Source organism: Glycine max, chromosome 6 (assembly GCF_000004515.6).
Source record: "Glycine max cultivar Williams 82 chromosome 6, Glycine_max_v4.0, whole genome shotgun sequence".
Classification (NCBI taxonomy): Eukaryota; Viridiplantae; Streptophyta; class Magnoliopsida; order Fabales; family Fabaceae; genus Glycine; species Glycine max.
In genome coordinates this window covers 13,310,802-13,338,108 of record NC_038242.2, presented here as the reverse complement: position 1 = coordinate 13,338,108, position 27,307 = coordinate 13,310,802, and the positions used below count along the sequence as shown (strand labels likewise).

General features: G+C 34.5%; 5 protein-coding genes across 13 annotated transcripts; 4 read left to right on the top strand and 1 right to left on the bottom strand.

Annotated features, from left to right (window-relative positions):
* Positions 1 to 352: 352 nt before the first annotated feature.
* LOC106799008 (glucosamine 6-phosphate N-acetyltransferase) lies at positions 353 to 2,118 on the top strand. Its single transcript, XM_014776952.1, has 3 exons — positions 353 to 361; positions 1,116 to 1,331; positions 1,867 to 2,118. Exons 1-3 carry the CDS (start codon positions 353 to 355, stop codon positions 2,116 to 2,118), a joined length of 477 nt encoding a protein of 158 aa, XP_014632438.1.
* On the top strand, positions 1,069 to 5,199 carry LOC100783911 (pentatricopeptide repeat-containing protein At4g21065). 2 transcript variants are annotated; one of them, XM_041016528.1, is made up of 2 exons: positions 1,069 to 1,331; positions 1,867 to 5,199. In XM_041016528.1, exon 2 carries the CDS (start codon positions 3,412 to 3,414, stop codon positions 5,116 to 5,118), a length of 1,707 nt encoding a protein of 568 aa, XP_040872462.1. In that variant the 5' UTR covers positions 1,069 to 1,331; positions 1,867 to 3,411; the 3' UTR covers positions 5,119 to 5,199. The 2 variants fall into 2 exon arrangements, with proteins under 2 accessions (XP_040872462.1, XP_040872461.1); XM_041016527.1 differs by having other exon boundaries at positions 1,070 to 1,331; positions 1,833 to 5,199.
* Positions 5,200 to 7,489: 2,290 nt separating this feature from the next.
* Positions 7,490 to 10,589, top strand: LOC100792545 (GDSL esterase/lipase At1g71250). 2 transcript variants are annotated; one of them, XM_003526859.5, is made up of 5 exons: positions 7,490 to 7,815; positions 7,928 to 8,055; positions 9,140 to 9,382; positions 9,480 to 9,735; positions 10,210 to 10,589. In XM_003526859.5, the coding sequence occupies exons 1-5, from the start codon at positions 7,560 to 7,562 to the stop codon at positions 10,485 to 10,487; spliced, it is 1,161 nt and encodes a 386-aa protein (XP_003526907.1). In that variant the 5' UTR covers positions 7,490 to 7,559; the 3' UTR covers positions 10,488 to 10,589. The 2 variants fall into 2 exon arrangements, with proteins under 2 accessions (XP_003526907.1, XP_014631986.1); XM_014776500.3 differs by having other exon boundaries at positions 7,919 to 8,055.
* A 3,893-nt stretch (positions 10,590 to 14,482) lies between these two features.
* On the top strand, positions 14,483 to 22,871 carry LOC100792019 (protein SUPPRESSOR OF GENE SILENCING 3). 7 transcript variants are annotated; one of them, XM_041016524.1, is made up of 7 exons: positions 14,483 to 14,587; positions 14,743 to 14,906; positions 19,341 to 20,368; positions 20,517 to 20,811; positions 20,948 to 21,192; positions 21,878 to 22,038; positions 22,425 to 22,871. In XM_041016524.1, exons 3-7 carry the CDS (start codon positions 19,352 to 19,354, stop codon positions 22,621 to 22,623), a joined length of 1,917 nt encoding a protein of 638 aa, XP_040872458.1. In that variant the 5' UTR covers positions 14,483 to 14,587; positions 14,743 to 14,906; positions 19,341 to 19,351; the 3' UTR covers positions 22,624 to 22,871. The 7 variants fall into 7 exon arrangements, with proteins under 7 accessions (XP_040872458.1, XP_006581819.1, XP_040872459.1 ...); XM_006581756.4 differs by having other exon boundaries at positions 19,336 to 20,368; XM_041016525.1 differs by having other exon boundaries at positions 14,513 to 14,587; positions 14,761 to 14,906.
* Positions 22,872 to 24,008: 1,137 nt separating this feature from the next.
* Positions 24,009 to 27,307, bottom strand: LOC100783369 (putative pentatricopeptide repeat-containing protein At5g08490). The gene has a single exon (XM_003528034.5). The coding sequence runs from the start codon at positions 26,858 to 26,860 to the stop codon at positions 24,233 to 24,235; it is 2,628 nt and encodes an 875-aa protein (XP_003528082.1). The 5' UTR covers positions 26,861 to 27,307; the 3' UTR covers positions 24,009 to 24,232.

Genomic DNA, 27,307 nt, shown 5'->3' with positions numbered 1-27,307 from the left:
ATAGATTAAATAGTAAATAAAGGTAACTTTGAAAAAAGTATTTTTTTTAAAAAAAATTCATGATGAATTTAAGTTTTAGATTGATAAAATTTTAAATAAGATATTATCTTATCATTTAAAGAAAATAATTTACAAGTCTACCTTTAAAATGTTATTTTTAAACAAATTGAGTTTTTCACCATTGATTTTACCGAAATTTAAACCAAATTGAATCCTTTGATTGTCATGGATAAGAAACTAGTTTGTTAGTCAAAATTATATATATTTTTGGTTTGACTTTTTAACTTTTTGTTTATTTTATTGGGTTTTTCTTTCTTTTTTTTTTCTTTTTCTTTTTGCATTATGTGGGGTCATGAGTTGCGTACATGTTGTGCTTAACCTAAGCACTTTTATTAATAAAATTATGCTTATAATTTTTTTTTTAAAATATAGTAATTTCACATTATTTTCTTCAAAGCTCAAGTAAATATTAATCAGACAAATAGTTTAACTTTATCAACAAACATAAATGGTTCAAAATAACTCTTAATGATTAGTACAAGGCTACCAGTGTTATTAACTATTTCTATTTTTTTGAGAATTAAGAAATCACAAAATTTTTAATTACTGAGTGAATAATATGCTGGATATTTGGGCTTGGGCCGTATACGGGCTTGAATATTTTAAGACAGTTTAAATTGGGTTGTTGCTTTCTTTACTTTCTATTGCATGAAAAGTTCATTCTAAATATACATTGTATTCTGGAATGTGTTTTACATTATGCAATGAAAAGTGCAAGAAAATAATAATGGAAGCACAAAATATTTTACCCTTTAAATTGTGGGTTTGTTTAGTCTGTCTCATTTAACTCACATGTTTTTGATGATGTAATATAAAAAAATATTTTTTTCATTCCATTATAACTATTGGGTAAGAGAAAAAAATTATCTTTTTCACTTATATCTTTTGTAATATTAATAATGAATAATAAAATTTATAAATAAATTAATAATGTTATAAGGTTATAAAATTACTATTTTTTTTATAAAAAAATTCTTATATGTATAAAATAATTTAGAACGATTATTAATCTGGACAGAGGAGTAAAATAATTGTTTCAGGGTGTAAAAAACTAGGTTCAGGCACAGGCCGCGTGTGCCTTGCGTTTGGGACAAAGGGTTTTCTTCACTTCTTTTCCTAGCACTAGCAGTGAGCGTTACTCTGCCGCCGGCGCTGCCACTCTTCAAGGCTTCATTGAAGACACGTCGCACCGCCAGTCTTCGTTGCCACTTGCTCACTCCTCCTTCTTCGCCGTCGCACCACCCAAGTCTCCAACTCAGCCTCGCCATTCGGTAAGTTGCAACGCTATAACTTGCTTTATTGGTCTTTATTTATTTATTTCAATTTTGGAGTATGAATCAAGGAAGCTGTTGTTTAGATTATTTTTTTTGAGTCGTAACATCGAGTTCAATTAATAAAGGCATTGCTTGGATGATCACAAAATGAGTCACCTCTATTTAGAGTATTTGGAGCATGTTCAGCCAGGAAAACTATATGAAAAACTTCAAATTTATTTCTAATGTTTTTAATTTCTTGAGTTTTTAAAAGTTTTGACAGAATAAGGCTGTGTGAGGTTTTCTCTAAAGTCATTAGCATAAATAAATTGTAGAAGATGACAGCAACTAACTCTCATAAAAGCAGTTAGAATATTTTTAAAGAAGGGATTATCGTGAATCTTGTAATCAAAATCGGTTTTTGTGTCTGTTGATGATTCACTATATTCAATAAGTTGGTATTGATTACATATCAATTAAACAAAATCGGAATCTGTCTTTGATTACAATTTGTTTCAGTTTTCCTTTTGTATGTTATTTGGCTTCCGGAAAGATCATTGCGACCGGAAGCGTGTTTATGGAGAAGAAATTTTTGAGAAATTGCAGCAAAGTTAGGCACATTGAGGATATTGTTGTGGATTCTAGCATTCGTGGGAAGCATTTGGGAAAGAGAATCATCAACTTCCTCTCGGATCATGCACGTTCAATGGGATGCTACAAGCTAATTCTTAATTGCAGTGTCCAGAACAAGACGTTCTACGAGAAATGTGGCTTCCTGCAGAAATCTGTTCAGATGGCTATGTAAGAATTGGTACAACTTAAATTACAGTTTGATCATAAAATTGTTTGAGACATAATAAATGTAAATAAATAAATTTGTTAGCAAGTACTTCAACATTATTAATTAAGAAACGTTATACTTTATCTCTTAAACATTTTAAGCTAATTAAAAATAAGTTTTAAATAATTTTATAATCAATAAAAAAGAATTTGCATGTTTAGCAAGATTCGTTTGATGAAAATCCTGATCAGAAATCATGAAACACCCCCACCACAAGAAGTCATCTTGTTCAACCCCTTCATTGCCCCATCCAAGTTTAATTTAATGAAGTCCGTGGTAGGCAAGACTCCTTTTTGTGTTGCTCATTGACTTTCTACAATACGCTCCACATTTCTTCTTATCTGAGCAACAATAACATTAACCTCCCGCACTTTGGTGATTAAAAGTGAACTCATTTTGTGCATGGTACATAATTGTAAGTGTTTCATGTTGGGTCAAGTTTTATAGTTGTGTCAACTAATTAAAATTATAATGTTTTACAAATTCATAAAAAATTAATTAGTTCAACTTATTTAGAATCAAGGCATTTTTTTTATTTGTTAGAATCAAAGATAATGTTACCAAAATCAAGGCATTTAAGTATGTAAAAGTTAACTGACCAATAATCATGCACAGTTAAACCAGAATCAAAAGAATGATTCATAAATAGGCCACTTTAACTTAAACACAATCAGAAATTAGTCATGTTATCAAAAGCTCCAATGTATGTCTATATTTTAAATTTTTAATGATCTCTGGTTGTGTGGGTTAGGATCACACACACAATCGCTTACTAATAGAATTATAATAATTACCATTTATTATTGATATTATATGTATAACGACGAGTTAGCAATTCATTAATCCAACACTCAACCAATTATAATTGTGTCAACCAAAATCGAATCCAAACAAACAAATCATCCCACCCAACCTGTTGTAATTTAGTTTAATTCATCTGCGAGTCAATCACAACTCACTTACACTCCTTACAAGTTACATGTACCTTGTATTAATTTAAATTATTCATAAATACTCATTTAACTATCAATTTTCTATCCATTACAAAATTTATTTGCAAATTTCCACAGCTATAAATATTTTTCCATGTTTGGTCATGAGATACATTCCATATTCTAGTAGTCTGTAAAATATAAAGTTGATTCAATTATTAAAAAAATAATAAATAAGAAAAATGTTATTTACTCAGTGCAAACAAACAGTGTTGGTAAGAAGCAACAAGAATTGATGAGAAAATGAACAACGGCACAGGCAGAGATGGCGAGATACTACCACTCCAACATGAAGAGCGTGTACAACCTCCACGCCACGCTGATAAAAAATGCCCAACACGACAACCCTCTCTCCCTCCGAACCTTCATTCTCCGCTGCGCCAACTCATCGTCACCACCCGACACCGCCCGTTACGCCGCCGCCGTGCTCCTCCGCTTCCCCATCCCCGGCGACCCCTTCCCCTACAACGCCGTCATTCGCCACGTGGCACTCCACGCTCCCTCCCTCGCCCTCGCCCTCTTCTCTCACATGCACCGCACCAACGTCCCCTTCGACCATTTCACCTTCCCCCTCATCCTTAAATCCTCAAAACTAAACCCTCATTGCATTCACACCCTCGTTCTCAAACTCGGGTTTCACTCCAATATCTATGTCCAAAACGCGCTTATTAACTCCTACGGCACCTCCGGGTCCCTCCACGCGTCCCTCAAACTGTTCGACGAAATGCCCCGCCGAGACTTGATCTCTTGGTCCTCTTTAATCTCTTGTTTCGCTAAACGCGGGCTCCCCGATGAAGCCCTAACGCTTTTCCAACAAATGCAGCTTAAAGAGAGTGATATCTTACCCGATGGGGTTGTCATGCTGAGTGTGATATCCGCGGTTTCGAGCTTGGGTGCCTTGGAATTGGGTATCTGGGTTCACGCTTTTATTTCCAGGATCGGGGTTAACCTTACTGTTTCATTGGGTTCTGCACTTATTGACATGTATTCGAGATGCGGGGACATTGATCGTTCGGTTAAGGTGTTCGATGAAATGCCTCACAGGAATGTTGTCACGTGGACCGCGCTGATTAACGGGCTTGCCGTGCATGGACGTGGTAGGGAGGCTCTGGAGGCGTTTTATGACATGGTGGAGTCCGGTTTGAAGCCTGATCGCATCGCATTTATGGGTGTGTTGGTGGCTTGTAGTCATGGAGGGCTTGTAGAGGAGGGGAGACGGGTTTTTAGTAGCATGTGGAGTGAGTATGGCATTGAACCGGCACTTGAGCATTATGGTTGTATGGTTGATCTTCTTGGCCGTGCTGGCATGGTGCTTGAAGCTTTCGATTTCGTGGAGGGTATGCGTGTTAGGCCAAATTCGGTTATTTGGAGGACCTTGCTTGGAGCATGTGTCAATCACAATCTCCTTGTGCTGGCTGAGAAGGCCAAGGAGAGGATCAAGGAGTTGGACCCTCATCATGATGGTGATTATGTACTTTTGTCGAATGCTTATGGTGGAGTTGGTAACTGGGTTAAGAAGGAGGGTGTGAGGAATTCAATGAGGGAGAGTAAAATTGTCAAAGAGCCTGGCCTTAGTTTGGTTCACATTGATCAAGTGGCTCATGAGTTTGTATCGGGAGATAATTCTCATCCGCAGTGGGAGGAGATTACAAGATTTTTAGGTTCAGTTATTGACACTGTGAAACTTGGAGGCTACACCCCTAGTACTAAAAATGTGCTGCATGACATTCAAGAGGAAGAGAAGGAACATTCTCTGGGCTATCACAGTGAGAAATTGGCAGTGGCTTTTGTGCTTCTTTATCATAGGGATAGAAAAACCATTAGGGTCATTAAGAATCTTAGGATATGTTATGACTGTCATAGTTTCATGAAGCATGTTTCGGGTTTCTTTGACAGAGATATAGTTATTAGGGATCGAAGTCGGTTCCATCATTTTAGGAAGGGATCGTGTTCTTGCCGAGATTTTTGGTAAATCATGCTAGTTCAAATGTCTAAAATTGTATGCCAACATTCATTTATTAGAATCAATAAGAATTAATGATTTCTAGCCTTACATTCAGTAGCTTCTGCGGTTATACTATTCCTGCAGTATCGATTTGTTTAGATGAATTAATCCATAAATTGAAAGGCTAATATTGGGACCCCATCACATCCTAATCGCCCAAAACTTCTTTAAATCAAGTAAAGTCTACTGATAAAAAAAAAATCAAATTATGTCTAACCTTAGTTCAAAGTTTCGTTATCAAATGCGAACCTACTTTTAAAAAACAAGTAAAAATGTGTTTATTAGTCTTGAGTTTTTCTCCCTCCTATTGAAACAATCCAGTAAAGGAAGAGAAGTGGATTCGTATTTAGACGTGATTTTTTTGTATCATGTAATTTTTGTCAACTTCGATTTTATTCAATTCTTAGTCCATGTTGTTTAGCTAAGCTTATTTAATAATATATAAATAATTATTTATGCTTATGAAATAGATCGAACACTGATTTACACGGCTAACAGATTTGCACGTTGGGTGGATTTTTTTTTAAGTTGTTCAAAGTGGCAGGTAGTTGTTGTTCCTCCGGGCTCGTTAATTATCGAACAACTTGCATGAGCAAAAATAAGATTTCGCATAAGAGTGACGGAGTATATGTTTTGATTAAAGTTTACAAATTTAAGTTTAGATTAAACATAAGTTTGAAAAAGTATTTTAAATCTTAATTATTCAAAATTGAGTTTTCAAGTTTTTTTTACTCTTAAACATGCTTTTGGCCATTGAAAAGTAATCAAACATAACGTTAAACTGATCTTATCTTAAACATACTTTTATAATATTCCTATGAAAAATCCAAGCATACCTAAATAAATTAGTCAAGGTTTCAAATTGATTCGGGAATCTATTATGAATTTGAGGAGCTTCCTTATAGTCAATTAAACATGTATGAATTTATTTAATATAAAAATAATACTAACTAAAAAAAAGAGTTTAATAATTATAAAGTGATGGTATAAAACAATTTTATATTGAGGACATAACTAATTTTTTCATAAACAAGCCCTAGTAATAATATGTGTACATAACAATATTTTTAATACAATAATAATTTAACACTTCAATTTCATAATAAAGTAAAGTAGTGATTTACACTAATAAAATATTGTAGTCCATTAATCGCGTGTTTGTTAGTACATTTTATAAGTCCGTTAACCATAAAAAAAAAAAAACACGTCAAAATGATTGAAATACGCAAATGCCAGCTTCTTTGTGACATGACTTGACCATGAGAATTCAAACATACACCAATACGCGTTATACTAGCGTTAACCATAAAGGTCATGTCAACATGATTAAAATTCGCAAAAACAACAATTGCTAACTTATTTGTGACGCGGGTCCAACTTGACGTGATGAGAAATCAATCACACACCATTTTATACTTGCGTTAGCCATAAAAGTAACGTCAAAATTATACTGAAAAGCAACAAACACTTCTCTGTGACGCGAATCCAACTTGACGTGACGAGAAATCAAACACACACTAATACTAGATACAATCTAACTAAATAAATAATCAATTATATATAAATTCATAAAATATTAGTCTTTAAAAGTAAAAACATCTATAAAAGAATTAGTTTCTCTTCCGATCATTTGAATCCTGACAAAACATTATCATTAAGGGTTTTTTTTTACAAGATTATTACGAGGTTGATGAAGGGTATAAGTTACATTTGACTTTAAATTCACTGACTCATTTTAATTTTTTATTCAAGAGTTTATTTAAGTTTATAGTGTTTAACAAATTTATCCTCATTTTTTCTGAAAGGGATATGGTTTAGTTAATTGAGAGTGTGTAAATATTATAAACCTATGTTGAATTCTTATGAATAAAAAAATTCATCATTTTCTGTCTAATGAATGGGAAATAATTTGTCAGTAAATAACTCATTTTATCTTTAGAAAATTTAAACTCGGCAAGAGTAAACTTGTAAACAATGCTTTTAAGAAATTAAAAGTATTTTTCTTTTCAAAGTGTATAATATTTAATATTATTAATATATTTCTTATTATTTTTCAAATGAAAAAACTACTACTTATTAATTTCTTAACGAGTGTCTTAAATATTCTATACAAGGATTCAATTTTTTTGGGGTTTAGGATGGTGAGGAGGGGTTTAAACTTTGAAATAAAAGCAATAAGTGTAGGGTCTAATAAGACCAAAAAATGAGCAAGGTGGAAGGTAATATGGCGTGACAAGACCAAACATGCCATAGATTCAGGAGGCATATAGGGGAAAAAGATATCAAAATAGGAAAACACAACATATCATGTGAGGCATATATATGCACACCTTTAGAGGCTGAAAATAAAAGTGCCCTCAACTTAAATTTCCAAAGCACCACCAAGACTTAGAAAGAAAGAAAAAATAATGAAAATGGCACGCTTGCCAGTGATTTTTTTCCCATTTTTGACCCTGCTCCTGATATCTGTCTCGACGAATATTAATGTACTTGGGGAGCTACCGTTTTCAGCAATGTTTGTGTTCGGAGATTCATTAGTGGACAGTGGAAATAACAACTATCTCAACTCCTTGGCAAGAGCCAATTTCGTGCCTTATGGCATTGATTTCTCAGAGGGTCCAACTGGGAGGTTTTCCAACGGCAAAACAGTCACAGACATCCTCGGTAATGTGCTTCTTGCTTAGTGTTTTTTTTTAATTGTCATATTACCAAAAACAAAAAAAGACACCACAGCACTTGAGTAGTTAATTCTGCACTGACATTGCAGTTTTTACAGGGGAAATTATAGGTCTTCCTTTACTACCAGCTTTTGCAGATACCCTGATAAAAAGCAGAAACATTTCCTGGGGAGTGAACTATGCTTCAGCTGCTGCTGGGATCCTTGATGAGACAGGGCAAAATTTGGTACTTCTGTCCTTCTAACTACTGAGTTTTCTATTTAAACTTTGGTATCGGGTACCCAACAGTCAAATTTCAATTGAGATCTCCTTGCTCGCTTCCTAATTATAAGATGAATTTTGTTCATGAGTGTTCTTAAAACTTTAATTAAGAACTAAAAGTATAAAGTATTTAATGTAAAGATTATAAGAGAACTTCAAAAAATATGATGGATGATATTATTTTAGACATCTTATTATAAATATTTTTTTTAATTTCTTAACTAATATCTTAACAACACCAGTTATCATTTGTCTGGTAAGATATAATTGATTAACTTACACTTAATAATTATTAGTTAATTTATTTATTAACATTAAATTTGTATATAATTATAATATTTTTTTAAATTTATCCTTAATTTTATTAAAAACATATTTATCTTCTCTAATTTTCATAAGAGGGGGAAAGAGGCGATTTAAGACATTTTAATAAAAAAAATTAATACACAAGTTACAAAACAATTGAAATGATATCTTATAAATAAGGATAAAAAATTTCAAAACTGTGTTATAAATAAAAAAAAGAGAGTATTTAGTTAATGTACCAATAAGTGTTGTTAAAATTGATTTTAAAGTAATATAATTTATATTTGTATGTATTTATTATAGAATTAAGTTAATAATAAAAGAAAATAATATATTTTTTATTTAATACAAAAGCTACTAAAATTGTTTTAATCAATTACCAGCTTGTTTGGTAACATGTCTGTTACCCTTAATTTGACGCGGATCCGACAAAAATAACAAAGAGTAACTTGTACGTTTTTTTGGAGCACTTGACATGGAAAAGAAGAAATTCGTGCGTTCTGGATTTGTATCCAAACATGCACTACACGTGAAATTTTACCTAAAATCGTGTTGATATTCTGACATGATTATGGAAAATCTAACACGCAACTAAACATGCACTTAAGAAAATGATATTTCTAAACATATAATTTTTTCGTACAGACAGACGTAGAGATCAAAACCCTAATCACACATTAGCTAACTAGTTTGTGTATTGTATATGTCAACATTTTTATTAACTCAAGGACCAAATGACACAGGGAGAACGCATTAGCTTTCGGCAGCAGGTGCAAGATTTTAATACAACCGTAAGGCAGATGAAGATCCAAATGGAGCACAACCAATTGAGTCAGCACTTAGCAAATTCATTGACAGTAGTGATCCATGGCAGTAATGATTACATAAACAACTATTTCTTGCCTGAACAATATACTTCAAGCTTCAACTATGACCCAAAAAACTATGCAGATCTTCTCATTGAGGTTTACAAAAGGCACATTTTGGTAATTAATTAAATTTACTATCTAACATATATATTGTTACATATGTGTACGTAGGACAAGTATAAAGCTAGATATTGAATATGCTGCTATTTTGCAGAGTCTTCATGATTTGGGACTCAGAAGATTCTTACTGGCAGGACTTGGGCCACTTGGTTGCATACCTAGACAATTAGCCTTAGGCTCTGTCCCTCGAGGAGAGTGTAGACCTCACATCAATGACATTGTCGACATGTTCAATGTTTTGTTGAAATCTTTGGTGGATCAACTGAATGCGGAGCACCATGGTTCAGTTTTTGCGTATGGCAACACTTACGGAGTTTTCAATGATCTGATTAACAACGCAAAAACCTACGGTAAGAAATGTCCAATGAATTTCTATATTCATAATATATACAGGGATAGTCCAAAGATTTTTTATATTCTGGTTCAATCACATTAATTATTATGATCATAAAACAGTTTATTTTTATAATTATTTAGTTTAAAAGTTATAATATATTTTTCATCATGTTAAATTTGAAAATATTTGAATTTTTTTTCTAGCAAAATCTTTAATATGATTTTCTTTTTCTTAAAATTAAAATGTGTTAAATGTTTGTATTATATAAATAACTGATGTTAAAAATGTTATATTTAGATTGAATATATGTTGGAATTAATTTACCGCAATGAAATAACCTAATTTTGGATCAAAATTTAAAACATTTTAATTTTAAATTTAAAGGAACAGAAAACATATTAAAAAAAAACTATGAGAAGGGAAAAGTATATTTTAACATTTTAAAAATAATTTAAGCTGATCATATTATGTGAATTTATTTGAACAGGTTTCACAGTAACTGATAGTGGGTGCTGTGGTATTGGAAGAAATCAAGCACAGATAACATGCTTATTTGCGTTGTTTCCTTGCCTGGATAGAGACAAATATGTGTTCTGGGATGCCTTCCATACCACTCAAGCAGTGAACAATATTGTTGCTCATAAGGCTTTTGCTGGACCTCCTTCTGATTGCTACCCAATTAACGTCAAACAGATGGCACAAATGTGGGTGTTACCATCCGGTCAAAACAAAACTTCAGTGCCGTCCATTGTATCAAAAAATTAGAGTTTTGTCTAAAATTTGCCTGCTTATGAACGAATGCTTAATAAATTGCAAAGTATAAATATATTAATTATGATGAATAATATAAGAGGACATTTTATGAAAGCTATAAGGGACATTAGGGTGTGGGTGCATGGTAGCTAGATGGACTCGACCTATTCTAGTCGATCAATGCAATTTTTAGACATGAAATCGTTTTTTTATATTAATGATATTTTTTATTCGTAAAAGAAAATTAATGATAAGATGTACGAGTTTGATTAAGATTATAACTTACCTAGGCAGTGACTGGTGTTATGAACCAATAAAGAATAAAGAGAAAAAGAGAAAGAAAGAAGGGCATGGAGAAAAAAATAAACATTCTTAGGGATATTTTTGAAATTTAAAGTAATTGAAATAAAAAAAATAAGAGTTAAAATGAAAATGGGTGTGGAGAGAAAAGACAAGGAGTGCAACAATTGCAGAGCAGCGAAAGGAAGAAGGTTGGGTTGGCGCAGGTATTGAATTGGTCAATGGTCCCCACAACACAAGTTTTGGTATGGTTCCTGTTTCCAACAATGGAACCAGATTGTCCTGCAGCACAGGTGCCGCCGCCAAGAATGGCATTCAGCGTCACCGGGATTTTAATTTCATCTATCTCGAGAATAATAATAATTTCCAACGTTTTATTGCTTCTATCATTCCCTATCAAAGAGTGTTTATTAGTTATTGATTGATTAATTGAAGGTTTCCAAAATAATCCAATTAAAAATATATATATAATAATTTTATGAATTAATTATACTTTAATTTTAATTGGTAACTCGAATGCAATTTTCGTTCTCTATGTTTAAATTGTGCTAATTAAGTCCTTTAGGGCATTGATGTGTTTTTACTAGTGTTTTGGCTTTTGATTGGGTCATGCTTGTGTTCTAATCTTGTTAATAAAAGTTTGTTTTAGATTACTTAAAAAAAGTTGCTTAAGTATCATGCATATATATATATATATATGATTTTAATCTCTCAAAATTTATAATTGTGTAATTGAAATTAATTTTTTAGAATAAAGATTACACAATTGTGATATCTACAAATTAAAATTGCACAATTATGATACATAAATGATTCAATTGTCACAATTAAAATATAAGAGATCAAAATTACACATTTATAACATTTAAAATATCCAATTAACATAATTAAATGGACTTAATTTACACACAAAAATGCGTTTGAACCTAAGTTATGGACTTTTATAATAACTATTTTAAATATCATATTAATGATGTATTTTTTTTATAAAAAAACATTTTACTTGTAAAGTCGTAATTGCGTCTTTAAAGTAATATAAGTTCAGAAACAATTATTTAATTTCAATTTTATTTGAATTGAAGTTATTTTCATTACTCATTTTGGGTCTCATAAGAGGAATGAGGAAAATAAAAGATAGTTATTAGTTATAATTTTGAAGTTTAATGAATAGAATCAATTACAATGAAAATAATAGGAATGAAGAAAGGATGGTAGGGGTAAACTAGTTTTGACTATGAGGAACAGGGGAGAAACATACACCAGATCTCAAAGTTTTGCATAAGGTGAAGGCTATTAAATTATTTTATATCTATCAATATTCATTTTCCATCCTATCAGTGTGAGCGTTTTGCACGATTTCTTATACTAATATCCCCTGATATTATAAAACACAAAAAAAGGTTAATCTTTTTTTCAAACTCTTTTTTTTATCCCAGTAATATAGGAGTGGAAAATTATATATATGTATGATACAAAGTAAAATCTCAACGGAGTGGTAGGAAAAATTTATTCTCATGTAACAAGAACTCATATTCATTATAGGCAACACTACTAAAAAAAGCTCATTTTACATCGCTATATTCACGTTGGTTTAAGAGAAAACGATGTAAAATAAATTACGGTGGCATTTTCGTAAATAATGAAAAGTGTTTTACATCGTTTTTTAAGAAAATGTCTTTGAAATTAGACGTTTACGTCTGTTATTTAAAACCGTCGTTGAAGGGCACAAAAACCTTTTTTTTACGCTATTGATGTTCTCTAACATAGTTCAGTTTTTTAGACTCAATCATAGTGTAGCCATCAACTACCCATTGTTGAAACAATCTCCTTGAATGCAATATTGTTTGAGCTTCATTGTCCCTAGATTGCATTCTAAAACAAAAATATTCATGCATGGTAACTTTTTTCCTCTTTGCAACATGGCTATTTGAATGAAGCTTATGAAGAATATTTTATCTATAATCATCTGCACCTTTTGGGTACAGTAGGGATATTGCAAAGACAAATATACAAGATGCATTTCATTTATTTTTTTGAGCCTTCCTTATTGCTTTTCAATGATAATATCTCTTTTATTACTTATATGCTCGTCACCAATCAAAGCAACAACTTCAGCAATATTTGACAAGTTATATAATCTTCCATTTGATTGCCTATCACTTATGAGTTTTAATTTGAGGTCACAAACAGGTGAAGATTGTACTTTGTCCCTTGCCATTTTGAACTTTTGTGCATATTGATCGTGCTTATCTAGCATGTTTTTTATTCCAATAATAATATCTTCATCAAGAATATCTTTGTTCCTTAGTATTTTTCAGGGTGCATTAGAAATGATTGTAAACATACATTATTATGAAGAGTTTTTAAAAATGTAATGTAATATGTAATTTATCGAAACTTAAAACTTATGGGTTTTGGGCAAGCCTATTTTGAACTTCGTTCTCAGTATCATAAATATATAGTTGTGCAAACTTGGGTGAGTTATTGGGCATATGTAGGAGGCTTCCAATAAGATGATGTCTTTGACCATGTATGCGGAATGTAGGAAGACCTCTGCCACTACTATATCTTGTGTCAACTTTTGTACCAGGTAATGTGAATGAAAACATTAGATTATATGAACGAACGTTGGCCGGGAAGTTCTTAGATTTTGTACTGTTGTTGTCAAAAAGTAGTTGTCTCATTGGTTGTAGAGGATCTTTTAGTAGAGAAAGCTGTATTTTGCCATCGCCACAACATAATGCAAATCTTGGGTTTTTGGACTGCTTGTCTTTATCAATCCTTTCATCATACCACATCATAGCTTTTACAGTGGATGCATTTCCAAACTGGATCTCTAATATCATTGTAAGTTGCACCTAAAGATGAATTAGGAAGTTTAGATGCTCCACACGTCCAATAGAAATGGAAACACAGGAAAAAGTAAGTTGGAATTTTAAGGTCAATATTGGTATTTTTATAATCATACGATGTATGATCATTGCAATCATGGTCACTATCAGCATCATCATTTGTTGTTGTTGGGCTATCAAATGAATATTCTACAATGCAAGAATTTGTGAAAGTTAAAATGTAAGTTATCAGTTTGACATTACATAATTATAGTCGACAACCATGTATTCATTTTCTATGTAATAACAATAACCACACATTACCTGCATCAATGTCTGTTTGATTTATATTGATTTCCTTATCACTATCATATGAAATCTGAGCTATTAGTATTGATTTGTGTATTGTATATTTCCTAGGATGCATATGTTGAAATGTACTACCTGAAGTAATTGGAGCAGCAACTATGAGTGTATTTGATGTAGAAGTTGATAGCGGATTCAAATTTGATGAAATTAATTTTTTTTTCCTAAACTTGTACAATAGATTTGTTTGGATTGTAGAAGCCTCAATGCTATGTACATTGGCAATGTGTCTCGGACGAATTCATGAGGTTTTATGCAACATCTTTTAACATAATAAAAATGTTTTAGTAATTATAATATATATACATATATATTTAGAAAAAATAATTTAACCAAACACATATTTCAATTGAGAATATAAAAAATATTTCTAACCATTTTAATAGTTAATCAAACATATTTTTTAATAACACCCGACAAAAATATACTCCGAAGACTACAAAAATTGTCCGTGAAACAAATATCACCATTGAGTTTTGCCGAAAATGCAATTCTTAAATTGAAAGCAAATATATAAACATTAATGATAGACTAATTAAAGGGAGATACTAACAAATGCAAGCAACGCTTTTTCTTGTTTCCTCTCCGCACTCTCCTTCGTCTCGAAGTTTACCCGTACGTGCCATATGCCCATATTCACATTTCTTTTATATATATATATATATATATATATATATATATATATATATATATATATATATTTATTTATTTATTTTATTTTTTTTTCTGTTCTCTGTACTGAATAAATCACATTTCATTAAAATTTCAAGTCCACCTTGGTCTTCCAGCTCTAACGTTACTTTGTCCCGCATACTTCACGCCTCTGCTGTTACCACACTCACTCACTACTACTACTCGCTCTCCCCACGCTACACTGGTTGCGCGTGAGTCTCAATCGCCGCATTCTCTTCGCGCGATCTTTCTACGATCACTGGTGATTCCTTCCTTTCTTTCTCTCCGATTTTCTCACTTTTTTTCTTTTTGAACCGTACGATGTCGTTTTGTCTTCTATAATGTCTTGTTTGTTGCCTGCATTGGTTCTTGCTTCTTGGTTGGGAAAGCTCGTTTTGCATGTTTCCCTTCCATGTAAAGATGATGAATATATTAAAACTAAACAAACAATAATTAATAATTAAGAAAGAAAGAATAAAATCGGTTTGTATCTAACGAAGGTTTTCGGCTTGTTTTCACGTTTAACTGCATTTTCTATTTCTGGTTGAATATGATGGAGCATAGTGAGAATTAAGCCAAGACTCTCAGCAGTAGTTAAGCTATTCTAAGTTTTAGATTTTTTTTTGGGGTTTCAAACCGTCAGTAATATTTTACGGCGAATCTTCCCTGAACGCTATGAATTTTCATATTTAATCTTGGCTGTGTGTTGGTGTTTTTTTTTTTTTTTTTTTTAAGATTGGATTTATGGTTTTTTTTTTTTGCCGTATCTTCTTCAAGCTTCCAAAAGAATTTGAAATCGATGGATTTTTATGGAGGGATTCTGTTGCTGTTGTTTATCTCTAATTTGTAATATTACAATAACACAATAACAAAACCTCGTGGCTTCTACTATCTCTGTGGCTTATTATATATTTATTCTAAAATTCTCTCATTTAATAGTATCTTTTATAGGAGTAATTGTTTGTTTGAAAATAGCAATTAAATAGGGATATATGTAGAAAGAAAATAGTTAATGAGACTTGGAATTTGTAAAACATCAGTGTTTTTTGGATCAGAGGGAGTATAATCTAGCTGCGTTTCAATTTCAATGTGCTCACTTAATATTCTAAGCAAAATAAAAGTGTGGCCTGAGTGCATTTGCAAATGTGTCTTTTCTGGGGTCCTTTTGTGAGAGAACCATGCTGTTAAATGTTAATTTCAATACATGTAAAAGCTTTACTGTGTTATGATTTTGTGGAATCACCTTTTCCCTCCCTTTTTGTAATGATGTGAAATGTTGTGTTATGATTATGGCAATCTTCATTTATCTGGAGCTTTGGCTGTTGTGTGTTATGTACCGTAATTGTAAGTGCTTCCCCTTGCATTTGATTCTTGTAAAACCATTATCCTATCAGTGTTGGTGTTTTGTGGTATTACATTGAGATCCCTCCTCTCATGTGTATTGCGTCTGGATTTAATTCATGTAAAAGCATAATCTGCTCATGTGCATGTCCATTGTGGTGATCTTTTTTTTAGTATTACATTGTGATTCCTCTTTGTAGTAATACAGTGAGATTACTCCCTTCAAGTGCATTGCCCCTGCATTTGATTCATAGTAGTCAATACTGCACCATTGCACCAGTATAATGATGACATGTTCCAGCACAGCCCCCTGCAATGTCTGTGTGGCCTGTAGTGGAGCAGTTTAGTGTTGCTCTTATTGTGGCGTGAATCATGTCTGCTTTTGTGTAGAATCATGGCCACCCTGTATCTTATTTTTGCATGTACAAAACCCCATTTGTTTGGCCCTCTAACAGTGTCGTTTGGGGTTGCTTCTGTGTGGTTTGCAGTGGAGCATTACAGTGTCATGGACTCATGGTTATTGCGTCACGAATTATGGCAACCCTACTTGTTATTCTTTCCCTGTGCAAAACCCTGTTTGTTTGGCCACTCGAAAATGTCATTTGATGCTGTTTCTGCATGGCCTGTATTGGAGCAGTTCAGTGTTGCTGTTATTGCAGTGCAACTTGTGGCCACTTTTGCATAGACCTGTGGCCATCCTAGCTGTTATTCTTTCCATGTAGAAAACTCTGTTTGTTTGGTCTCTCAAAATGTCATTTGATGCTATTTCTGTGGCCTGTAGTGCAGCTGCTCAGTGTTGTGGTTATTGCGGCGCAAATTGTGGCATTTCCAGCTGTTATTCTTTCCATGTACAAAAAACTGTTTGGTTGGCTCCTCTAACGGCGCCGTTTGGTGTCATAAGGCTACTATACCATGCGAAACCGGCCACAATCTGCCTCCAAAAAAAACCTGTTTGTTTTGTTAGGAAGTCCCACATTGCTTGCCTCAATTCTTGGGGTGCAGCTTATATATTTGTTGGGCAACTTCCCTTAGAACCAATTGGTTTTAAGCTAAATCTAACATGTTTGGCCCCTCTAACGATGTCATTTAGTGTCATAAGGTGGGGCAGTCTTGGGATTTTTCATCCTTAAAAGACAGACCCTACTTCTCTTCGCTATTTGATTCAAATCATCTGACCCGGAGCTCTCAGCTGCGCTTCTGGCCAATCTGTGGCACTCCAGTTGAGTTTCCTGCCAACCCTCAATCTGAATTTTTGGCACACTGTTCTGTGGTCTCTATTCTGTTCACATCCTTTGGTCTACATTCTATTTTGTGTGCGTGTGTATCAATTTTGTCAAGATCCTGAGTAAAACCATGATCTTGCATGATTTCACGATCTTGCTCCTTGCATCTGAGTTGGATCTTGAAGCGGTTGGATCGGAGTAAGATCGTAGTCAAATCGGATTGAATTCATAATATTGGTTGGTTTTTCTTATCTTCTGAGCTGGATTTTTGGCACACTGTTCTGTGGTCTCTATTCCAATCACATCCTTTGGTCTATGTTCTATTCTGTGTGCATGTGTATCAATTTTGTCAAGATCCTGAGTAAAATCGTGATCTTGCACGATTTCACGATCTTGCTCCCAGCTTCCGAGTTGGATCGTGAAGCGGTGGGATCGGAGTAAGATCATAGTCAGATCGGATTGAATTCGTAGTATTGGTTGGTTTCACTTATCTTCTGAGCTAGATTTTGAGACAGGTTGCATGCCTCAAGTTTATTTTAACCAACTCTATTGGTGCCCTAAATTGATACTTTCTGTTTCTCCCCCATTTTCAGACCTAGACAAGCACTACCCAGCTTTTCTGTCTCTCCCTTTTCGATTCTCACTATCTCTCGGCTTATCCCTTTTGTCTCCTCAGTCTTGACTCGACCCTCTCTCTACTATGATTGTTTAATGCTGTGCGCCTGTGGTGTGTGTTATACTTGACCCTCTCTCTCTCTGGTCTGCTGTGATCATGACTGAGTGTCTGTTTTGCACTCCTGTTCTCACCGAACATGACACCTTTGACTCTAAACTTTATTTTGTTTACAGCCATGACCTTTCTCAGTATTATTTCTATTTCTCTTTTTCTTTTCCCTAAAACTCATGAGTTGGGTGATTTTGGCCTTTATTCGAGATATCTTCTCTACTGTGTCTTCTATTATATTCTATGGTTTTATGGTATATTTACTTCTTTTATGTTTTCCATAAATTATTACAAAATACAGAAGATAATGAAATATTTTTTCCATAAATTATTACAATAGGTATAAAATAAATTTAATTTTTTAAATGGATTTTAGTGATATTATTATATGTTTTAGCTAATTATACTATCATTTATAAATTTGTGGCATTAAAATATATTTTTATATTTTTGGTAGGTTCTTCTCATCCTTGTTACAATCCTGTGTTTATAATTTTGCAACTCTCTGGCTGATCTTAAGTAGGATATCGATCTTGACAACATTGGTGTCTATGTATTGTTTTCTCTTTCTTTCACTGTCGTGCTTAGATAGGTAACCTTATGTTGCTTTAGTTTATTTTTTCTTTTACATTACATGACTCTTATTATTAACTTCTATATTTGGCTTAAAAGTATGACTTGATTATTAATTATGAATATGTCTCTAACTATGGCTATTTTTTTATTTGAGCATATATATGTGTGTGTGTGTAGCATAAAATTAAATTCTATAAATTTCATAGTAGTGGTCAACTGGTCATCCTGGTATCCGCTATCCTGCTATAGCAGTTTTGTAGTTGGCCATTCTGTGCTGCTATCCTCCATCCTTTCATGCACATTGTGTTGGTCTTTTTGTAGTTTTACATTGGGATCCTCCATGTGCATTGCCCCCGCATTTGATTCATGTACTAGCATTATCCTTTTTGCACGCATTGCATTGGTCTTTTTGTTTTATTACATTGAGATTCCTCCCTTCATGTGCACTGCACCCTGCATAAGCATTGTCCTTTCACACATATTGCATTGGTTCTTTTGTAGTATTACATTGAGATTCCTCCCTTCAGTTATATTCTATTTATTGTGTGCCTCCTTTCCATGTTGAGTTCATAATGAAGTGTTGATTATGTTCTTTATTTGAGATTCTAAGAATGTAATATTTTACTGAATGAATTTTTTACAATGCTTTGATTTGCTTGTGTTTTTAGCTGTAGGTGGATTAAGATTTCTCTTTCTTAAGTTTATAAGTTTATTGTAGTTGACAAATGAACTGATTTTCTCTTTTCAAGTTCCTTCAGTTTTATGATTCTCTATGCACCTTTACCTCTTGCATCTATTATGCGTAATGCAAAAAAATATTGATCCAGAACAGAGCATATACAAATGAGTTCGAAAAGAGGGGGTGGGAGACCTGTAACCGTGGCTAACAATGATATGTCCAAAGGGAAAAGCATATCTGAAGCTCATCCAAAAGTTGAGCAGTTGACTCAGGGTATCGCTGACACTAAGCTAAACTCAGGACAAGATGATGGTGAGTGGGAGGTATATGCAAGGAAATCCAAGAACAAGGCTGGAAGCAGTGCTGCAAAACCATGGGCCCCCCCAGCCCATAATTCTAATCCTAGGGCATGGGGGAATGCAGAAATGGCTCAAAAGCCAGGCATCCGGGGTCATGGTGGACTTGGAAGATCTTCGGGAAATCCCTGGCAGACACAAAATGCTAACTTTAGGAGACCAGCTGGCAGAGGAAATGGAAGGCCTCAGTTAGCAACAAGTGGATATGAAAGCAACTATGTTCCAAATCCTGCAATTCGGCCTCCACTTGAGCATGGCTGGAACTGGCAATCCAGACCTGGTGCATTGCAGTCCAATGCAAGGGATGAAATTTCACCAGAGGACCTTCAAAAGAATGATGATGTTGATGACGATGATGGGGAGGAGGACTCTGATGCTTTTGAAGATACCGATGATGATCTGATGAGTGATGACTATGATTCAGATGCTAGTCAAAAGAGTCATGAGACACGTAAGAAAATCAAATGGTTTAAGAAGTTTTTTGAGATTTTGGATGGCTTGACTGTTGAACAGATAAATGAACCAGAAAGACAGTGGCATTGTCCAGCTTGCCAAGGTGGTCCTGGAGCTATTGATTGGTACAGAGGACTGCAGCCCTTGGTGACACATGCCAAAACAAAGGGATCTAAAAGGGTGAAGATTCACAGGGAGCTTGCTATACTTTTGGATGAGGAATTACGCAGAAGGGGTACTTCAGTAATTCCAGCTGGGGAAGTATTTGGAAAATGGAAAGGTTTGAAAGAAGAAGAAAAAGACCATGACATAGTTTGGCCCCCAATGGTTGTCATTCAGAATACAAAGCTTGAACAGGATGAAAATGATAAGGTATATATTATTGGTGTCAAATGATGAATAACTAGTAGTGTCATATTTGATATTTTGTTTGCTTGTATTTATGGAGCATAACATTCACAATTTGCGAATAACATCACTGGTTTTTGTGTTAACTTTGGATTTTGTTCTTTGTATTCAGTGGATAGGTATGGGTAACCAAGAACTTCTTGATTATTTTAGCACATATGATGCTGTGAGAGCACGACACTCTTATGGCCCACAGGGTCATCGTGGGATGAGTGTTTTGATATTTGAAGCCTCAGCTAGTGGCTATCTAGAGGCAGAGCGTCTCCACAAGCATTTTGCAGAGCAAGGAACTGATAAAGATTCTTGGTTCAGTCGCCCTATTTTATATCTCCCTGGGGGGAATCGCCAGCTCTATGGATACATGGCTACAAAAGAAGATATGGACTTTTTCAACAGACATTCCCAAGGTTTCATTTCCTCTTTCTTGGTTACTTTTCTTCATATTTGCATTATGCAGATGGTTTGATGTCTACCTACAGGTTAATTTATGGAGACAAAGTATAAGCTGACATTTTTTTTTGGCCTCCTGATGAAATTATGTAGGTAAATCTAGACTCAAATATGACATAAGATCATATCAGGAGATGGTTGTACACCAAATTCGGCAAATGAATGAAGACAACCAACAGCTGCTCTATTTTAAGAACAAGGCTGTGAAAGGTGCAAAACACACAAAAGCTCTTGAAGAATCTATTGGTATAATGTCTGAGAAGCTGCGGAAGACAATGGAGGAAAATCGCATTGTGAGGAGGAGAACTAAAATGCAACATGAAGAGACCAAAGAAGAGGTAATACTAACATCAGACAGACTTCATGGCTATTAATTTTATTGAAAAGTGGTTACTTTGTTGTGGAATGTACTTTAGTATATTATTTCTAATGCCACTGAGTTGTGGTTAGGATATGCTTCTGCTTGATTGCTTTGTTGAAAAGTTTTAGCTATAATTTATATTTTTGTAGTACAAGAGTGGATAATCTAAAGTTATTGTCACATCTTTTATCTTCTTGTATGAGATGTTTTGCATATAAAAATGTGATTCATGTACATACCATTGAACTTCAGTTTGATGTGTCAAATTAGACTAGCACTGAATATGAGATACAGTTGCATATTGTTACTCTTTTATATCTTTTCCCTTTTCATTAAAAGTAAAAGAAATCAATGAGCGATGATAGATTGATAGGGTTGCACTGGCCTAGACTGCATTAGGCTATTTATCTAGATGGGTTGTTTTTTAATGCCTTGAAAGAAAGGCACAAAATATTGTTAAGATTTGGATCTAGATTGATTATTTTTGTTTTGTTGTGGAGGTCTGATGCATACCATTAACCCAGTTTTCCAGAACAACTTCCATTTATTTATAAATTGAATGAACAAAATTGTTATTTTGTTAATTTTCCCTTCTGGAGGTCATGATATTATTTTTTTCATAGTTTTGTTTTCTCACTAATGTATCCTGTCAATCATGAAAGATGTATATGCAAGAACAATTCTTCAAGGACCAGATCAAAATCATTCATGATTCAAGGGATGCAAAGGAAGAAGATTTCGAGAGGATGCAACAGGAGGAACGTGAGAAGGTGAAGCAGTCAAGTACTACTGGTCATGTGAATGCTGAGGAATATAGACTCAAGTATGTAATTGTCATTCCTTCCATTGGACTATTGGTATATTCACATCTGAAGCCAATTTAATCTAAATAAATTTTGCGAAATTATTATGTAGGTTATTTTAAGTTGAATTGTTGAAGGACATTTTCTTCTTAAAAAACTAATTTCACGTGACTCTAGAAAGCTAGGTTAATTTTTTAAAGAGTAAGAATTATGTACATGTGCAGAAAAATTATTGCCTGTTTTGTGTGTGTACAATAATGGCTGAGGTTTGAACTTATAACTTTGTGCAAACTATTCAAACCCCTGGCCGACCGTAGTAGGTTAAAAAATTATTATCTAGTTATTTGGATAGTGGTAATTATATTTTTCAATTGCTTTTGAGTGAATTTGACTTCTCTGGATGTAGGGTGGAAGAGTATCTGAAATTTGTTGAGGTCCAAGATAAAGAAATGGAGAACTTTGTTGCTGAAAAGGAGAAGCTGTTACATGCTCATGGCACGGGTTATGCTGCAATGAAGCGGAGGCATTGGGAGGAAGAAGTTCAGTATGAGCAGAAGTTTGATGAGGAATTGGCTAACCTCATGGAAAAGTACTCCCCGTCGTAGAAGTCCAATGGTATCTAATGGTAGGGTCTTTTGCACAGACTCATACAAACAGATAAACACAGCCAAATAGGTAGAGAAAATAAATAGAGACATCAGCTTTCTAGAGATTGAGACTTTTACTAAATTCAGTATGTCATTTTCTTTTCTTTAGTACTTGTTGGCATTTGGTACATTCTTGGATATAGAAACCTGGTTAAAATTTTAAATGGTGGTGCATGCGGTTCGAATTGAATGACAAATTTTACAAATTGGACGTTGCCATGCCCTGATGAATGATTTATGCATTATGAGTTTGAATATCTTGAGCCAGGGGATTTTACTGTTTCAATATGTTTGAAAGTTCCGTTAAGAATCAACCACTGATAAATATTTGATTGCACTATTGATAACCTTTTGAAGAAAGTTGGGTGCCAAAGTACCCAAACTCCAAGGTTAGTCAGCTATTTCATGATATGATATGTGAGCACTGTGCCTTGTATTTCTACAGTAGTTCATCCTCTAGGAGAATGGCTAACCTTGATTTATAAAGGAGGTGTAATGCAGCATTTGGTTAACTATTGGGATTTATTTACAGTTTTTACAAATATCTTTTTGCCATTATTTTTTAAAAAACTACTTAAATAAGTATTTTTTTTAATGAACATGTACCACTTCGGCCAAGTTATTGCCCAATTCCGGGTAGTTTGCCGATGCGGCTCAAGATTTGGAGCATGCGGGATATGTTTGGGTATGACTTATGAGTGACTTAGTTTTAGCTTTAGATGAGTGTATTTTAAAAGTGTAGATTTTTTGTTGTTCATTTTAAAATTTAATAGACTTAGTCACGTGATTAATTTTTAAACTAAGTCCTTTTGGTGGTAGGCACGCATTCTCCTCATCAACTCTGCATATTACCCCTAAAAAATGAAAAATTGTCGATTCCCACTAAACCCTAGAGAAAAGATCTTTCTTTTTTACTGAAGAAAAGAAGCTTGGACGAAAATAACAAGAAACAAATGGAAATCTAAAGCAAAGGAACTCAAGTTAGAGCAATTCTCCTGATTCTAGCTGAAGATCCAGCCATGTTATGGGAAATGCTTGTTATAGAGGAAAATATGAGATAATTGTGATAATTGCTTAAGATACATCCAACAGCTTAAATTGATTCACGAACAACACAGTAGCATCTTGAAGTTGCTTCATCAATGAATCGAATTTTCCTGCCCTTGTGAGAAAATTTCAACCAAAAACATCTTTGTTGTCCATCAAACTGTGTTTGACCCAACTCAAACCGTGTTTCAACCAAACACATACTTATTTTTCTCTCTCAACCAGGTCTTAGACAATTAGGCATAAATTGTTTTGAACTGCAAATATCAATCATGTGATAATTTGAGTGTACATACTAATTAACAATGGACACATTATCGCTTTCTATTCAATAATCATATGAATGTTTGTTCAGTGAAATAATTTTATCTATTACTAATTAGTTTAGTCTACTCAGTTTATGAAGTGGCGATCTATACAAGTATTTTTCATCCTATTGAAAGAAAAAATAAATTCTTGGTGAGTTGGGCACATATGTCTATAAGATGTGTCTTCACAATGCTATAATACATATCCAAGATTAAGCTAAAAACTCCACGGGTTCTTTAACTTGTCGATCCAATGTTTGTAGTGTACTGTAAATAATGCTTCTTTGAGGGTGGGAACAGTCTCCAGCCACAAAAATGTTATTTGTTCTCTCAACTTCAATCCAGCTGCATCCAGCAGGCTTTTTCAAATCTTTGTTCCTCATCATCCTTCTAACTTCCATTACCCCATCCCATCTAGCATCTGCTGCGTACAAATTTGACAATACAATGTAGTTTCCTATATCGTTAGCTTCAATTTTGAAGAGTTGGTTTGCTACAATACGCCCCAATTCTACTTCATGATGGGTTTTGCAGGCACCAAGCAATGTCCCCCAAAGATTAGCATTAGCTTCAATGGGCAAACTGGTCACAAGAGAGTATGCTTCACTAATACGGCCACCTCGAGCTAGGAGATCCACCACACAAGCATACTGTTCCACAGTTGGTTTCATACCATGAAGTTTCTCTATCGAATAAAATATCTTCAGTCCTTCGTCTACTCGGCCAGCATGACTGCAAGCAGATAATATGGAAGTAAAGATAATATGATCTGGCTGGATTCCCAACTTGAGCATATGAGAAAAAATCCAAAGTGCTTCTTCACTCATGCCATGCATAGCATACCCACCAATCATAGCAGTAAACATAACCAGATCCTTCTCAGCACTCAATTGAAATATCTTATATGCACGACCTATGATACCACATTTGGCATATGCATCTAAGAGGGCAGCTTCAAGGTGAAGATCCTTAAAACAAGACCGAATAATATACCCTTGACACTGGCTCAGCAAGTGTACTGATGCCATTTGTGTGCATACTGGAAGGAGGCTCATGATAGTCACCGTGTCAGGCTTCATCCCTCGAGCTTGTAACTCGTGGCACAATCCAAGAGCTTGCTCAGGACAATCATTTTCTGCATATACTCGAACCATAAGATTCCATGTGGTAAGGTCAGTCTCTGACATCCCACTAAATATCATATTTGCATCATGATGTGATCCTAAACCTACATAACCAGATATCAGTGAATTGCATGTGACCAGATTCCTTTTTTCTGATAGATTCTGAAACATTTTGTTAGCGTACTCCATGTTTCCACATTTGGAATATGCATCAAGTATTGCATTCCCAACTGTTGGCGCAGTATTGCTTAATAAAGATCCAGTTCTAATTGAATAGCTATGTATTTCTTTAACCTTTTCTACTCTTAAAAGAGAGGCACACAAACGGATTATGGCCAATATTGTAACTGAGTCAGGTCTAATTCTGAGTTTAAGCATACAATGTAACAAGCTGAGAAATCTTGAATGATGCCTCTTCTCTCCAAAGGCATCAAAAATAGAATTCCATGAAATCAAATCTTTCATGGATATCATAGAAAAAGTATGATACGCTTCTTCCGTATAGCCACATTTTGCATAGAAACTAACTAAAGCATTTCCCACGGCTGTATCATAAAAAAGGAAAGGATGTCTGAAAATATATGCGTGGATTTGTTTCCCCACCTTCAAGTTTTTCAATTGTGCACAAGCTGGAAGTATGCTGACCATAGTGACAGAATCTGGCAATAAAGTCTCTAGAGATGCTAAATTACCAAACAGATGCAGTGCTTTTAACCACTCACCATTTGACGTATATCCCGCGATAAAAGCATTCCAAGTGACCAAATCCCTTGCATCCATTGTCCAAAACAAAGCTTCTGCTTCCCTCATCTGCCCAACTTTTAAGTAGAGGCTAATCAAAGCATTACAGACAGAAACATCAGCTGACAATTCAGGCCACTGCAGCACATAAGAATGGATCTGCCTTCCACAATAGTACGCAACACTCTTATCAAACGAAGCACAAACAGGAAGAATATTTGCCACTGTTGCATAATTCGGCCGCGTAGGTCCTTTCACCATTGAACTGAACAACAAGAAAGCATCCTCCACTAACCTATTCTCAGCCAAGCCAGCGATCATTGCATTCCACGAAACAACATCTTTGTAGGCAATATTATCAAAGACAGCATATGCATCATGAGACACCAGCCCACACTTTGCATACATTGACACGAGAGCATTTCCACCAAGGGTGTCTTGGTCAAAACCAGACTTGATAACATAACCATGTACACACTTTCCAGCATCCAGATCCCCCAAACGAGCACAAACAGGAAGGACAGTGGCAACGGTAACAGAATTTGGCAGAGCCTCCCTGCTCGAATGCATCATCCTAAACACCCTCATCACATCAGCATCACATTTGTTGGACCCTGAAAACCCAGACAAAACAATATTCCAAACAACGGGATCACAGTGACTGAGCTGATCAAACAGCTTGAGGCACTCAACAAGCATGCCACACTTGGCATACATGTTGAGCAACCCTTTATTGGTAACATGGCAAGAACCATGGCCTTGTTTAACAACATAACCATGCAGAGTTCTACCCAAGTTGGGAGCCAAAAGGGCAGAACAAGACTTGAGAATTGCGGCAAGGACTGTGTGATCTGGTTTGAAAGCTTCATGACCCTTTAAGCAGTGGTGGAAAAGGGACAAGGCTTCACTGTGTTTTGCTTCTAAACACAAGCTCCAAATGACGGAACCCCACGTCTTGAAATCGCGTCCAAGCATGGTTTAACGTTAGAAAAGCCCAACACTTGAGCTTTCTAGTTCCTCTTTATTAAACGGGAAAAGAAGAAGAAGAAGGAATATAGTGTTTGTTGGCATTTTCACAAACAGTGGGCGTGCTACATTAGAAAGTGACAGTTATAAATTAACAAGATTCTGGCGGCGCGTGTGACTGAGTTTTTGTGTACTCCGAACATGTGGATTGCAACCGTTCACGACGGTTTCTTCGCCGGAAAAGTGACCGCCGGTAGCACCACCGGAATGGACTGATTTTTTTATTTTTTTATTTTTTTATTGAAGCAGTACATACGTCTCAGACACTCTCGTTACGACTAGCGTTCTCAATGTTAAGAGTCATCTTCCATTATGATCTGTTTTTAGTCTTTGTATTCTTTTGGAGCATATTTAACCTTTATTTATTTCATTAATATTAGTATTTTGGAGGGTCTA